The sequence below is a fragment of the Pteronotus mesoamericanus genome, unplaced genomic scaffold (genome assembly GCF_021234165.1).
Source record: "Pteronotus mesoamericanus isolate MK-2021 breed Mesoamerican mustached bat unplaced genomic scaffold, CSHL_Meso_final contig_347, whole genome shotgun sequence".
In the NCBI taxonomy this organism is placed as follows: domain Eukaryota; kingdom Metazoa; phylum Chordata; class Mammalia; order Chiroptera; family Mormoopidae; genus Pteronotus; species Pteronotus mesoamericanus.
Genome location: NW_026555137.1, coordinates 10,763,401 through 10,775,710, shown reverse-complemented (window position 1 = coordinate 10,775,710; position 12,310 = coordinate 10,763,401). Strand labels below are relative to the sequence as shown.

At 42.7% G+C, this 12,310-nt stretch overlaps 1 protein-coding gene across 5 annotated transcripts in view; it reads left to right on the top strand.

Moving 5' to 3' along the window:
* Positions 1-7,965, top strand: part of ENAH (ENAH actin regulator) — a 101,005-nt gene extending 93,040 nt beyond the window's left edge. For all 5 annotated transcript variants that reach the window (XM_054576649.1, XM_054576652.1, XM_054576651.1 and 2 more), the window contains 3 exons: positions 1,059-1,137; positions 3,901-3,958; positions 5,065-7,965. In XM_054576649.1, coding sequence (XP_054432624.1) covers positions 1,059-1,137; positions 3,901-3,958; positions 5,065-5,102 — 175 coding nt within the window. In that variant the 3' untranslated portion in view covers positions 5,103-7,965. The remainder of the gene's footprint in view (positions 1-1,058; positions 1,138-3,900; positions 3,959-5,064) is intronic.
* Positions 7,966-12,310: the final 4,345 nt, after the last annotated feature.

Here is a 12,310-nt window from a genome sequence, read left to right as displayed (position 1 = left end):
ATGCAGGTATAACTTTGTGGAAGTTATTAATGCCTTTTGAGCCTCGGTTCAGATTGCTAACATTGATGCTCTGCAAAACTGAAGTGACTTGACGAATGGTTTTACCCTCCATTGATTTGTGGTCCCATAGTGGATTTCCCACTTAGTATTTTCTCTTGTCACCAGACTTGGAGACGGAGCCATGACTAGCTTATTTGATATTGTAACTTTTGTTTAAAATGTACCTAATCCTGGAGATTTATTTCTTTATGTGAAAATTTTAATAGAAGGTAAGCCTTTGAAAGTGCAGTCATTGACAGGCAGGTTCTGTGTGGTATTTGCTTTTTTAAAGACAAAGCAAAACAAAGCAAAACAAAGTGAGCGTATGGGAGTAGTTAGCCAGAGCACACCATTCAGAGGACACCTTCATAAAGCTTCATTGGGAAATGGCCCTCATAGCCCATTGGATGGGGATATACTTTTAATGTAAACATCATTTTCCCAACATTTTTATTTTTTGATGTTTGAAATGGAATAAAAAATATACATAGAAATTGCGCTCGCTGAAAAAAATTTTCACCCACAAACCAAGGTGTAGAATTTGTAAATTGATTCACGTTAGCGTAAAATAATTTGTTTTTATATTTTCCCTTCCACTGGTTTGTCAGCTGTTTGGTAGATAGTGTACAGTTTCAAAAGAAGGAGAAAACAAGGGTCCCACCTGGGCCTCGGAGGTTGCAGCTGGCCTTTGGTCCCTGTCTTGGTCAGCATGTCACGCGTTGCCTGGTGAGCTGCCTCGTGCCCTAAAAGCGTTGTCTTCTGCTCTTGGCTGAAGGGGTCTCCTCATCTTAGCACCACTTCTAATTTCTTTACAAATAACTGAAAGTTCTGAGAAAAGTGAAAAAACTACCTGTGTTACATTGTAATGAGCCCTATACTTTGACAGTTAACTTTTTAACACGACATGCTTTAAGAAATGCATTGAAGTCTGGGATTGGGTTGGTAATTTTACGGTCATTTATGAACTCCTTAAATTTCCCAAGTATTGCTCACCTGTCCTGGAAATTTCATTTGCACAGACCAAAATCTGCGCCCTCGTCACAGCCCAGTGCCAACGGAGTCCAGACGGAGGGGCTGGACTACGACAGGTTGAAGCAGGTGGGTGTGCAGTGGCTGCTGTCCTTGACTTGCACCTGCTTCTTTTTAAAACATCTTGCGTGCATGCATTTGCCGGATCATGAATGTGCTTGAAAAGCACATAGAGTTAAGGTAGTTTTCTATAAATTAAACACTGACATTGGTCCTATATTATTTTTCCTGACCCTCCTGTTTCGTTTCAGTGGGTTTGTGTTAGGTTTCAGCGGTGGCGGAGGGTGTAGGCTGTGGGTGAATGGGATAGCATAAATTTTAAATGCACGTGCCTGGTGTATATTTGTTTAAAAGGGGGAGCGGGCTCCCACTTGTCGCTGACATTGCCAAAAACGGGACCCAGCAAATCTGGTGTTAGTGAGAATGTGAGGAAAATTTCTGCTTTCTAGGGAACAGTTTGGGAAAATAAATCAAAAGCCTTGAAAATAAATGTCTGAACTTTGAGCCCATCAGTTTTCCTTCTAAGAGTTCATGCTAAGACAGCATCACAGAAGTGTATAAATGTATCTCGCATGAAGGAGGGCCCTGCAGGAATCGTGCCTGAGAGAATGCGTAGCAGTGGATTGCGAGCACAGGCCCGTGTTAGCTGGGACACACAGGCGACCAAACAGTATGAACAGTTATCTCACCTTTCTTTAAAAAGATACTGTCCATGTTTTGGATACACATGTATTATATTGAATACCTCTGTACTCAGGGAAAAAGAAGAAGGAGTAATAGATGATGAAATTGTGTGGGGCTTTACAATACTTTAGTCCTAGAAGATGTAAAATAAGTTTTTAAAAAATTGGTAGTGTTAAACAGATTCAAAATGGCCGGCAGTGGATCTTAGTAAAGTGATAGTCAGCGTTGCAGACCTCCATGCTGGTGGGTCTGTGATGGAAGACGCAGTCTTTGTCTCCTCGCCCTGCACCGCGGGGCAGCCTGAGACCACAGCGATGGTACTGGGCACTGCGGCTGCGTGGACCGGGCTCCCTGGTCGACCGAGCGCCGGGCATGTGCCGGGTTTAGGCTCTTGGTGCAATATTGTGCCCTGACCCGCACAACAGCCGTGTCCTGCGGCGCCCGTGCTCCAGGGCTGCACACAGAAGGCTCAGGGAAGCCCAGCTCCCTCGCTCCCACAGCGAGGTACATAGTGAGGTAGGATTTGGACCCAGATATTTCTTCAAACCCTGTTTTCCCTGTTCGGTCAGTCATTGTTTTAAATGCCAGCAAGTGTTTGCGTGGGACCCAAAACAGCAATAATGTTGCGACAACGAGTTCAGCGTTGAATGGGGATTACAGAGAGAAATCCCAGCAGTAATTTCAGATACACCTCGTTTTTGTAGCCCAAAGCGTTTTTGGAGCGCAAAGCATTTTGGAACGTTACGTAGAGTTGTGTAATTTGAAAAGGAAGCATGCGGTGATTGATAAAACTCTTGTTTTCCTGTGTATTAAATACACCTTTGTGTTTTAAAACAGAGCACTTGCCCGTCACGGTACGTTCTGGGCTAGCTGAAGAGTGACAGAAAGAGGCTAGGTTTGATGTCAGTAGTGACTTTGAGGTTACTTTGAATAAGGGTATCTGTTAGTTGTGTAATAATTTCTGTGCCTCAGTTTCCTCAGTGGTAAAATGGAGGAATTCAATTACTTGATAGTTTTTAAACCTTATTTTTAACAGGAAAAGCTTTTTTTTTTAAAAAAAAAAAAAAAGAACCTTAAACACAGAGCAGTTTAATTTTACCTGAGGTGTGTGCAACATTCAAGTCACGTGATTCAAAACTAATCTTTCCTGAGTGGGGCTATTACTTTCCCCATTAAATTGTGTTACCTTGTCATAGCTCCCTGGAATTTTCATAATGACACAGTTTTCAAACTTTTTTTTTAATCGGTGGGGATGGGGCATGTGTCCATTATTTCATATTGAACTTAGAAGTAGAAATTTTGCAAAATATGTAAAGATGGCTTGGTTTTCGTGGAGGAAGGAAGGTCTAGAACATCATCATTAAATGGGAATGTAATATGTGGGCCACGTAAGAATTTTAAAAGTAGCCACATTAAGTAAGTATAGGGGAAGATGTGAAGTTTCAAAATAATATTCCAATATGTAAAAAATATTTTTAAATTAATGAGTTACTATGCATTATTTTCTCCATACTAAACCTTTGAAGTCATTTAGAACACATCTCACTTCAAACTAGCCACATGCCACGGCCTGCTAGCTACATGTGGCTGGTGCCTGCCACGTGGGACCCACAGGGTCCCTTCTACCTCTGTCTCCACGTGAGGGCGGCCCCTGAGGGCTCTTCAGGGGAACCCTAGATTCCTGGAAGCTTAGTTTGGCAGCTGTGGGGATCCCTCAGGAACCCCGTCCTTCAGACCAGATGACAGACTTGCCAAGAGCTGGTTGTCTGGTTAACTCGTCTTCCGCCTTCATGCGTCTTGGTGCATCACCCTCAGATCGCTCCCAGAGACTCGATTGAAAGCAGAGCTCCTACCTTTTCGGGAGGTGATCTGAATCGTGCCTTCCACTGGATGTCAGTGTAATTAATTCAGTTGTAGAAGCATGTGTTTCCTATCTTACTAGGCTGGAATAAGCAAAGATTGGGAAGGGAAAACTATTAAAACAGAATATACTAAGGCTAGCCTTCTAACACATAAATCATGACTCTGGAAACAAAACCATATGTCATATTTTATACAGCCTTAAATTTTTATATGGGCAAGAGTTTTTGGCAGGGCTGTTTTTTTTTTTTTTTTCCTTATTCCTCATGTTTTTCTCTACTATTTTAGGACATTCTAGATGAAATGAGAAAAGAATTAACAAAGCTAAAAGAAGAGCTCATAGATGGTGAGTGTCTAAACAAATGTGGTACTCCTATAAAGTAATGTTTAAGAATAGCAAGTTTTTAAGCAAACCAGAAGAACAGAGACAGAATCATGGATACAGGGAGTGTTTTGATGGTTGCCAGATGGGAGCGGGGTGTGGGGAATGGGTGAAGAGGTGAGGGATTAAGAAGTACAAACAGATAGTTACAGAATAGCCATGGGGATGTAAAGTACAGTACAGGAAATGGAGTAGCCAGAAAACTTCCACGCATGACAAATGGACATGAACAATGGTGGGGGCATTGCCTGAGGGAGTTGGGGGTGCTGGGTGGAGGAGGGCAAAGGGGAGAAAATTGAGACAACTGTAATAGCATGATCAATAAAATAAAATTTTTTAAAAAAGAATAGCAAGTTTTAAGAAAATGCAAGTAGTGCTGGCCTGTGGGGCTCAGTTGGTTGGAGCGTCATCTCATAAATGGAAGGCTCACAGGTCCTTGGGCCTGGCACACAACGGGTTATAGGTTTGGTCCCCAGCCAAGGTGTGTATGAGAGGCGGCCTGTGGGTGTTTCTCTCTCGTGTTGATGTTTCTCTCCCTCTCTCTAAAATCAGTAAGCGTGTCCTCTGGTGAGGATAAAAAAAAAGAAGAAAATGCAAATAAATAGCCACTTTATTCCTTGAGGGCATAAAACAGTTACTTTCCCATAGTTTCTGCCCTTGGCTGGGCATGTGGGAGAAGCCCTCTCCTTCCTAGGATGGAGATAAAAACAGGGATAAACATCCCTGTTGCAGTTGCTGAGCAGTCGTTGCTGGACAGCGAGGTGGACCAGTCTTTGTCCCGCTCGCCCCTGCTCATCTACCCCAGCACATGGCCCTCTTGTTCTTGAGCCCACAGAGTAAGTGTTTCCACTTGGTATACAAAAGGGGGATAATAAATACACATAGATGGGAATTACGATCATTTTTGTAATAAGGAAATTAAAAAGATTTGTGCAATAAAACATGCAGAATCAGTGTGTCTTTTTATTACTGTGAGTTTGAACACAGTCATTAAAATTTCTTAAGATCGAGTCACTCACTTATTTTATCTTATTATATTTATTTTAAATACTTTTCCTTTTCCCACCCAGCCATCAGGCAGGAACTGAGCAAGTCAAATACCGCATAGAGAAACAAACTAAGGAGAGATAGGACTTTAATCTGCAGAAAGGAAAAAACACCTACAGACAACAACTGTTAACAACAACACACCCCTACATTTTGTGAGCTGTGAGAAGATGGAGACAGTCGGAAGGAGGGAAGCACCAACAGACTTTGAAAGCCTTCAGACATCATACTCTGGCGATAAGCTCTTTCCCTCCCAGTTTGCTGCTGTTTTCTGACCTTTTCAACAGGATGGAAGAGTCGTTTAAGAGTTCCTGGAACAGTTATGCAGAAAATACTAAGCCCGTCAGGCAAGATCGCTGTGCGTTGAAATATTTTCATGTCAAGATAGAAATCTCTCATTTTCCACAGTCTGTTGCTAAAATAAAGAGGAGAAAGGCTTCAGAGGTTTTTTTTCAGAGCGTGCTGATGAAGAGTTCAGCAAGTTATGCTGTTGTATTGTAAATGTTTCTCTCAGGTTTGTCTTCCTATCATATTATTCCATGAGTATTGAGATGAGCCCTGTGTAGGTGGAGATCACCAAATGTGGAACAAAAGGGACTGTTACGTGCTTTCAAAGGGTGATATTTATGCGAAAGTGTCCTAAAAATGATTTGTCCCGCTTGAGGAATTTTAGAATGATAGGAAGTCTCTCGAGTTAGCCTTCATGCAATTTTGTAGATTAAAACATAAAATTCGTCCAGAATTTAAAGATTTAGATGCCTTCCTAAATTGTTACAATGCTTTACCAAATCTATGACTCCTACATAACACAAACCAGTGGTCAAATGTAAAACAATATATTGTAGATTTACTGTAGGTTTTCAACCTTTTTTAGATTTATGCATGTGGACATTTTTATAATGTAATTACAACCACCACAAAATTAGCTTTTTTAATTGCAGGCGGTAATGCATGTCACGGTAATACGTAGCGGCCTTTTCAAGGCCTCGTCCCAGGGAAAAACATTTTGTAGCGTATTGGGGAGTGGGAGGAAGGGACGGAATAATTTTTTATTTAAAGCTAATTTCTGCACTATCTTTTTTCTCAATTACCTGCATGAAAAAATAACAAAGACTATTTTGTGACTTTAATTGGTAAATATGTTAACAGAACCAAGTACTTAATCTTTTACATCATGTCTTCAGCTCTTTGTATTTGAACTTCCGTCATTTCAATGGTCTGAAACATGATTCGGAGCTTCACACGGAGTTTTATCTTCCTGTGGAACTCAAAAGCTCGGTCCCCGAACTTGGCCGTGACGGTCACCGAGGTGCCCTGCAGGTGTACAGGCGGTCAGGCCCATGCTCCTGACGGTGAAGCTGCTTTTGAATTTTGTTACGTTGAATTACAAGAACGAACAATGACGGCAGCGGTCAAGGTCACAGAGGTCATTCGCTAAGGGGAAACCCGCGAGGAGCCCTGCGTAGTTTTCCTTTAATAAATAAAGTGAGACTTGGGTGGTGGGAATGAGGAATTAGATAACTCTACTTAGCACTGTGTGTGCGCATGTGTTGTGCACACGCACGTGTATATGTAATCCACTCCCTTTTCTTTGAAATTTGTAAGATTAAAATAGGGGAGAAATCCTGTCTCTTGCAATGATAGATTTTTTTTTTTTTTTAATTTAGGAAATCAAAAATTCTCCAGGCTCACCATCTTGATTCATGCTTGAGTTATGTGCCATATTTGCTTTGAAATCTTTGATTATCAGAAGTTTTACTAAAATTTTGAAGAAATGATCAGTTTTCATTTGCTTTCTGAATTTTGTATGTCTCCATTCGTCAGCCGGAGTGTGTTGGTAGCATAGTTTCCCAGCTGCTGCCGATATGCAACGTGATCATGCCAGAGAGGTTTGGGTGAGGGGATTTGTTTCCTTGTGAAAATAGTGTTTCTGTAGGAACTTCATTTTTTAGAGTAATCTGTGATGGATGAGCTCTCATTCAAGTCTACAGTTCTTTTCAACTGCTCATTGTCTACATTAGTAGTAGAGGCATTCTAAAGATGCAACAAGCTTACAAAGTACTGTTTTCTAAAAGAAATAGGCATTTCCATCCTTGTTATTGTACTTTCGGTTATGTAAACACTCATTATACATTTGTGTCCCCTATAAATCTGGTCAGAAGTAACTTTTGATTTTGTTGGTTAATTTAAATAGTCTATAGTAGGATAGAGGACTCTGGGTACAAGTGGTCCAAAGTAAGATAAAAGACTACAATAAAATGCTAGATCGTAAAAAAAGAAACTGGTTATGCACTAAACGTTCTGTGCCTTGGTCTAATATTAACATGATGTCTGTGTAAAATGACAAAAAAGAACCAGTGTTGAATCATGTTATATTTTCCATCATTTTGCATTATCCCAAGATGGCTAAATGTGTTCTTTCCAAAACATTTGATTGAATTACTGTACGCATCTCCTGTCCCACGTGACAGCTGTTGCTGTTAGAGATTTCAGTAGTGGAAGTGAGACACAGAAGCTGAAGTTTCTTTCCTCACCCAGACCACGTTGGGGCCCCGTGGTGGCAGTGGCTTCCCGCCCTCTCCATCGGATGTCTTAAGCAGTTTCGGGGATCCTTCCTGACTGCAGGAAGGCACTTCTGTCCTCAACACTGTGACCTGACCTGTGACAAACCTGTCCTCTACACTATGTAAATGGCTAACAAGTCAACTGCAAACCAACTGAATGTACAAATCTTAGTGCTGGTGCTGAAATCTCTTCAGAATAGTCATCCTGATTTCAGAGTTTGTTTTGAAATTTGCAAGCATCAAGTGTCAATCAAAACTGAAGATGAAACACTAATGAATGTCGACTTCTCACGCGTTAGGTGTACTTGTTAGAGTTTTCGGTTCTCGGCCGTTTCTGCCGTACTGTTTCATTGACATTTCCTACACGCTAACTCCGTTTGTGCGATTGAAATAAAATTGCAGTATATACATGTTGCTTGTTTGTGACGCTTAGATAATCTTCTGAACTAATCTGTTGGTTCTAAAGTTACATTGAATGTGAAGAATCACTATTTAGAGTCTATGACTTCACTACTTAAAGTTTACATATCACATCATAAATACTAAGGACTGTGTGCTAAGGGAATATGTGTAGTGTATTTACTTTCTGTTTGAAACAACTGTTGGCTGTTCCCTATTCTTATTTTCTCATGGCCCTGCTTGACCTCGTGTTCTTACTCTTACAGTCAAGAGAAAGAGAGAGTTTAATTTTACTCCATTTTGCCCTGCAACCCAGTCAGGTACTTAAACTCATTCACGCAGTTAAACTTTTCCTTTATACAGTTTGTGGGGCAGAAAACATTGTGTGGTAAAGGGCCTTATCAAGCACTGAATTTTAAACGCAGTGAAATCTGTGTATCTGTAGTGTTTATTTCTCCAATATGCCAGTTTCCTGAAACATGTAAGCAGCAGTACTTTTCATCAGACTCTTATAAAGTATTAATTCTGAGATCCATTTGTCTTCGTCCGAAGTATGACCATCTTGCCTTTCCTCTTCTAGCAGACCCCAGCCCCGCCCCCGCCCACTGTCCTTTCCCTGTCCCACGGACTGAATGTTCCTGTCGTTCATCTACAGCCGTTACACAGTCCATAGCTCCAAAAATGTCAGCCGGGTTTTCTCTCCCGTCTCAGGTTCTCGCTTCCTTCACATGTAAACCAGAATGCATGTTACAAACTAAAAGTCACTTCCCATTCAAGAAAGAATTGAGTAACAGATGGTAGCCTTTTAAGTTTACCTAGCTACAACTTTCATGTCTCCTGAATTTGTATATATTTTCAGGACCATTGTGAAGAACCGGCCTTTAAATTCTAAGTAGTGTTACCCTTTGAAGCACAGTTTACAAAGACAAGCCACAGGACCTCTGATACCTCGGTGTAGCCACTCCAACCTATCCTTTGAATTCTGTCGATTAAAAGCATAAAAATGACATACCCAGCATGCTGAGCAAAAGAACCCTCTAGGAGCTAATCCCTTTATGTAGCTATTTAAAAATCCACTTTTCTAAGGACAGCTGCTGGAGCATTCATTTCAAAACTCGAAACTTGATCCTGATAGCACCATTTTTGTTTTTAACAAATGAACTTTTATCTGTACTTCTCTTGAAAGCTCTAAGGAATGTGAAAGGCATCCCAGGAGTATATTGCAATTAGTGATGCTTAGTACCTCTGACTATGCACTGAAAAGCCATTTAATATTTATATTGAGATGCTTTTGAAGTCAAAACTTGAAGTACGTGTAAGCAGTCAAGCCTTAGGAACTTCTGGCTACATGAACATATAGGAGAGAACAGTTACTTTGAAGAATAGTTTTCTCTTTAGTTCAAGCACATTTGACTAAGAACCTAAAGCAGGTGATCCTTCAGGAAAGGCCATGCCTGTGAGTCAGGTGCTCTTGGAGGGTCTCGTGCAGGATTTCTGTCCCCAACATCCAAACAGGCTGTGGATTTGGTCTTCATGTTGTCTCAAGGTAACATGAGAATCAAGATTCTTACATATGTTAATACTGGAAAAGTGAAACCTTCAAATTTAAAAGTCTAAAATTGATTAGAAAAGAAAAAAATACAGTAAATTTAGGAGGGTTAGGGTTGTTCAGCATCAACGTAAGTGGTGCTTAGGATAAATCATTTGTTGAACACCAGTGGTGAATTCACATAGAAGGCAAGTTGAGTCTTTTGGTAAGAAGAAGATCTTTGAAAACTACCCAGGTATGAACTGTGTGATTTGTCTTTCTAAATAGTTTGTAAAGTACCAATCCTTGTGAGAGGGTAAGTTGATCACAGTGATTTAGGATATTAAAAGAATCACTGCCCTGGATATTGGTTATTTCTGTTAAATCTGAAAAAAATCTGTGTGTGACAATTGAGAAAATGAAAAAATGGCTTTGAATTATTATAGATGTTGCACATAAGCTCAAAACTAAAATGTTAGCATCACTTAAAAGTGTGTTGTGGGCCTTCAGTACCTGCTGGTTAATTGAACAGAGTAAATGCAGAAACTTCAGCAAAGTGTTGGAGCCAGAAGGTCTCAGTGTGTGAGCTGCCCCCACATCCGTGAAGCATGGTAAACCCTCAGACAGTGCAGCCGCCCCCCTGGAAGCTTCTGCTGTAGGACTTGGGGCTCCCAGGCGAGGGAGGAGAGCAGGGCAGCTGAGAGGAACCAGAAACCTGTCTCCTCTTTACCCCACTTTTTACAAGCATGTAACAGCCCTAGTAGTAAGAAAACTCATCTAGAAAGTCCTGAGAGAATACAGCTCTTGATTTTAATGAAAATTATTAGAAAAGCTTATGTCCTTAGAGGACTAAATTTGCATTAATTTCATAAAAAGTATCTACAAATGACAGCCTCATGGTTTGTCATGTTATGAGTGTGATTTAACTTTCCCCACTTTGATTCCAAGAAAAATTTCCTCAGCAGCAGACAACAGAATATTTAAAAGGTGAAGGAAAAAAAATCACTTAAGTCATGTAGGAAGCTATCTAGACCTTGGCTAGTTAGTAACTTTGTTAAACGAAATCACTGATAGAGGTGGTGAATGATGTTAGGGGTGGATTTGGTTTTCAGAAAATGCTTCTCTCAAGGGTTAGGATATGTAGAAAAGCATGGCAATGACTTGTTTAGATGGTGCAGAAAATGGCACTTGGGAGAAAGGAAATTGACATTGATGGGTGTTTACATTGAGGGATTTTCAATCCTCTATAAGATCCAAAAGCTCCCATTCAAACCTAGAGAAACAAAAAACGATTTTTGGTTTACATTGAAAATATATGCTATTACAACTGCACGATAACAACTGCAACGGGCCACAGAAAGCGTGTTCAAAATGCGATTCCCTTAGTGACACCCATGGGACCTCTAAGTCCTCTGTTTATTTTATCTTTTTAAAGTCCTCTTTAAAGATTAAAGGCACTCAAAAAAATACTTTTGAATGCACTTCATTTCCATTTTTGGCGAGGAATGTCCACTGAGGACTTCCATCGTCGTCGCCCCCTGCTGAGCCTGGGAGGGAACTGGGTTCGCTCCGCCTGCCATGGCACTAGGGCTTGTCGCCTTCGAGTTTCCCCGGACCCTCCGACTCCGAGTGAGGTTCGTCCGTTCCTGCCGCTGGATGAGCTCCCCGTGCAGTTGATTGCAAACCCCGTCTGACGGCCCCGCAGCAGCCCAGGTGGGCAAGTGGAAGTCGCATGCGGCGGATGTACGGAGACCCCGGCTGGCTCAGTACCGGGGTGGTTTAGATGACGCAGAGGAAGCCCTATTAAAGTCTGACTTTTTATGCCTTAGCAAGGGGTGGGCGCTTCAGGCCTGGGCCCTTCAGGCCTGGGCCAGGGATTTACAAGTTGGTTTCCATAGATACCGTTTTACGTTTCCATTGCTAAAACTGAATTTTGGGGGCTAGTGGTTTTGTCTTCACAGAGATGAGCCTGTTTCTGAAGGTAAACGATTGTCCAAAGATTCCTATTGAATGTCCCCGAGTCTTCGCCCTGAGACTCGGCCGCCCTCTCGCGCCTGCTCTCCTGCCCCGTCCCTCCCTCTGGGTGTGGAATTGTGGGCCCGTCGTTGGCCTGGGCCCCGGCGTAGCCGGGGGTCGGGCTGCGGGGCTCGCCGGCTGTCCTAAGTCGGGGCCCTTCCTTCAGCGTGACTACCGGTGGGTTTATTCTTTTTTTGATCCAAGAGAAGGAAAAAAGGCCTGAGTTTGGTTCTGTGATCTTAATTACTTTAAAATCCTGACCCCATTCACTGGGAAAGACGTCCGTGAACACGACAGGAGAAATCTCTGGAACGACGACTCTGGGGGTGAGGAGCGGGTGAGCAGGTGTTACTGAGGGGCGACGCAGGCGTCCCGTTTCCTCTCCGGGTCACCCGTTGGCGAGCTTCCGAGGGTGGGGTGACGGGGCCGCTGCGCCGCTGCCTTCTCCCCGGCCTGTGGCCCTCCGTCCTCCCGGAGGCTCGTTCGGCCGTTGAGAAAGGCCGACCGCATGGTGTGAGTGCAGGAGACATGCGGCCCGTGTTCCAAAGGTCGTACTTGAGTGACAGGAAGTCCTTGGGATTGTCTCTGGGCCAGCAGCTGTTTGTAAGGCCACAGCCGCGCCGGAGCCGGAGGGCGGGAAGCCCGTGCTTTCCCTGAGGGGAGAGGCGGGCGCTAGCGGGTTTCCCGCCCCGGAACCCGCTGGCGCTGGCGCTGGCGCTGGCGCTGACTCTGTCGCGCCCTCCTTGAGAGGGGAACGGGCGG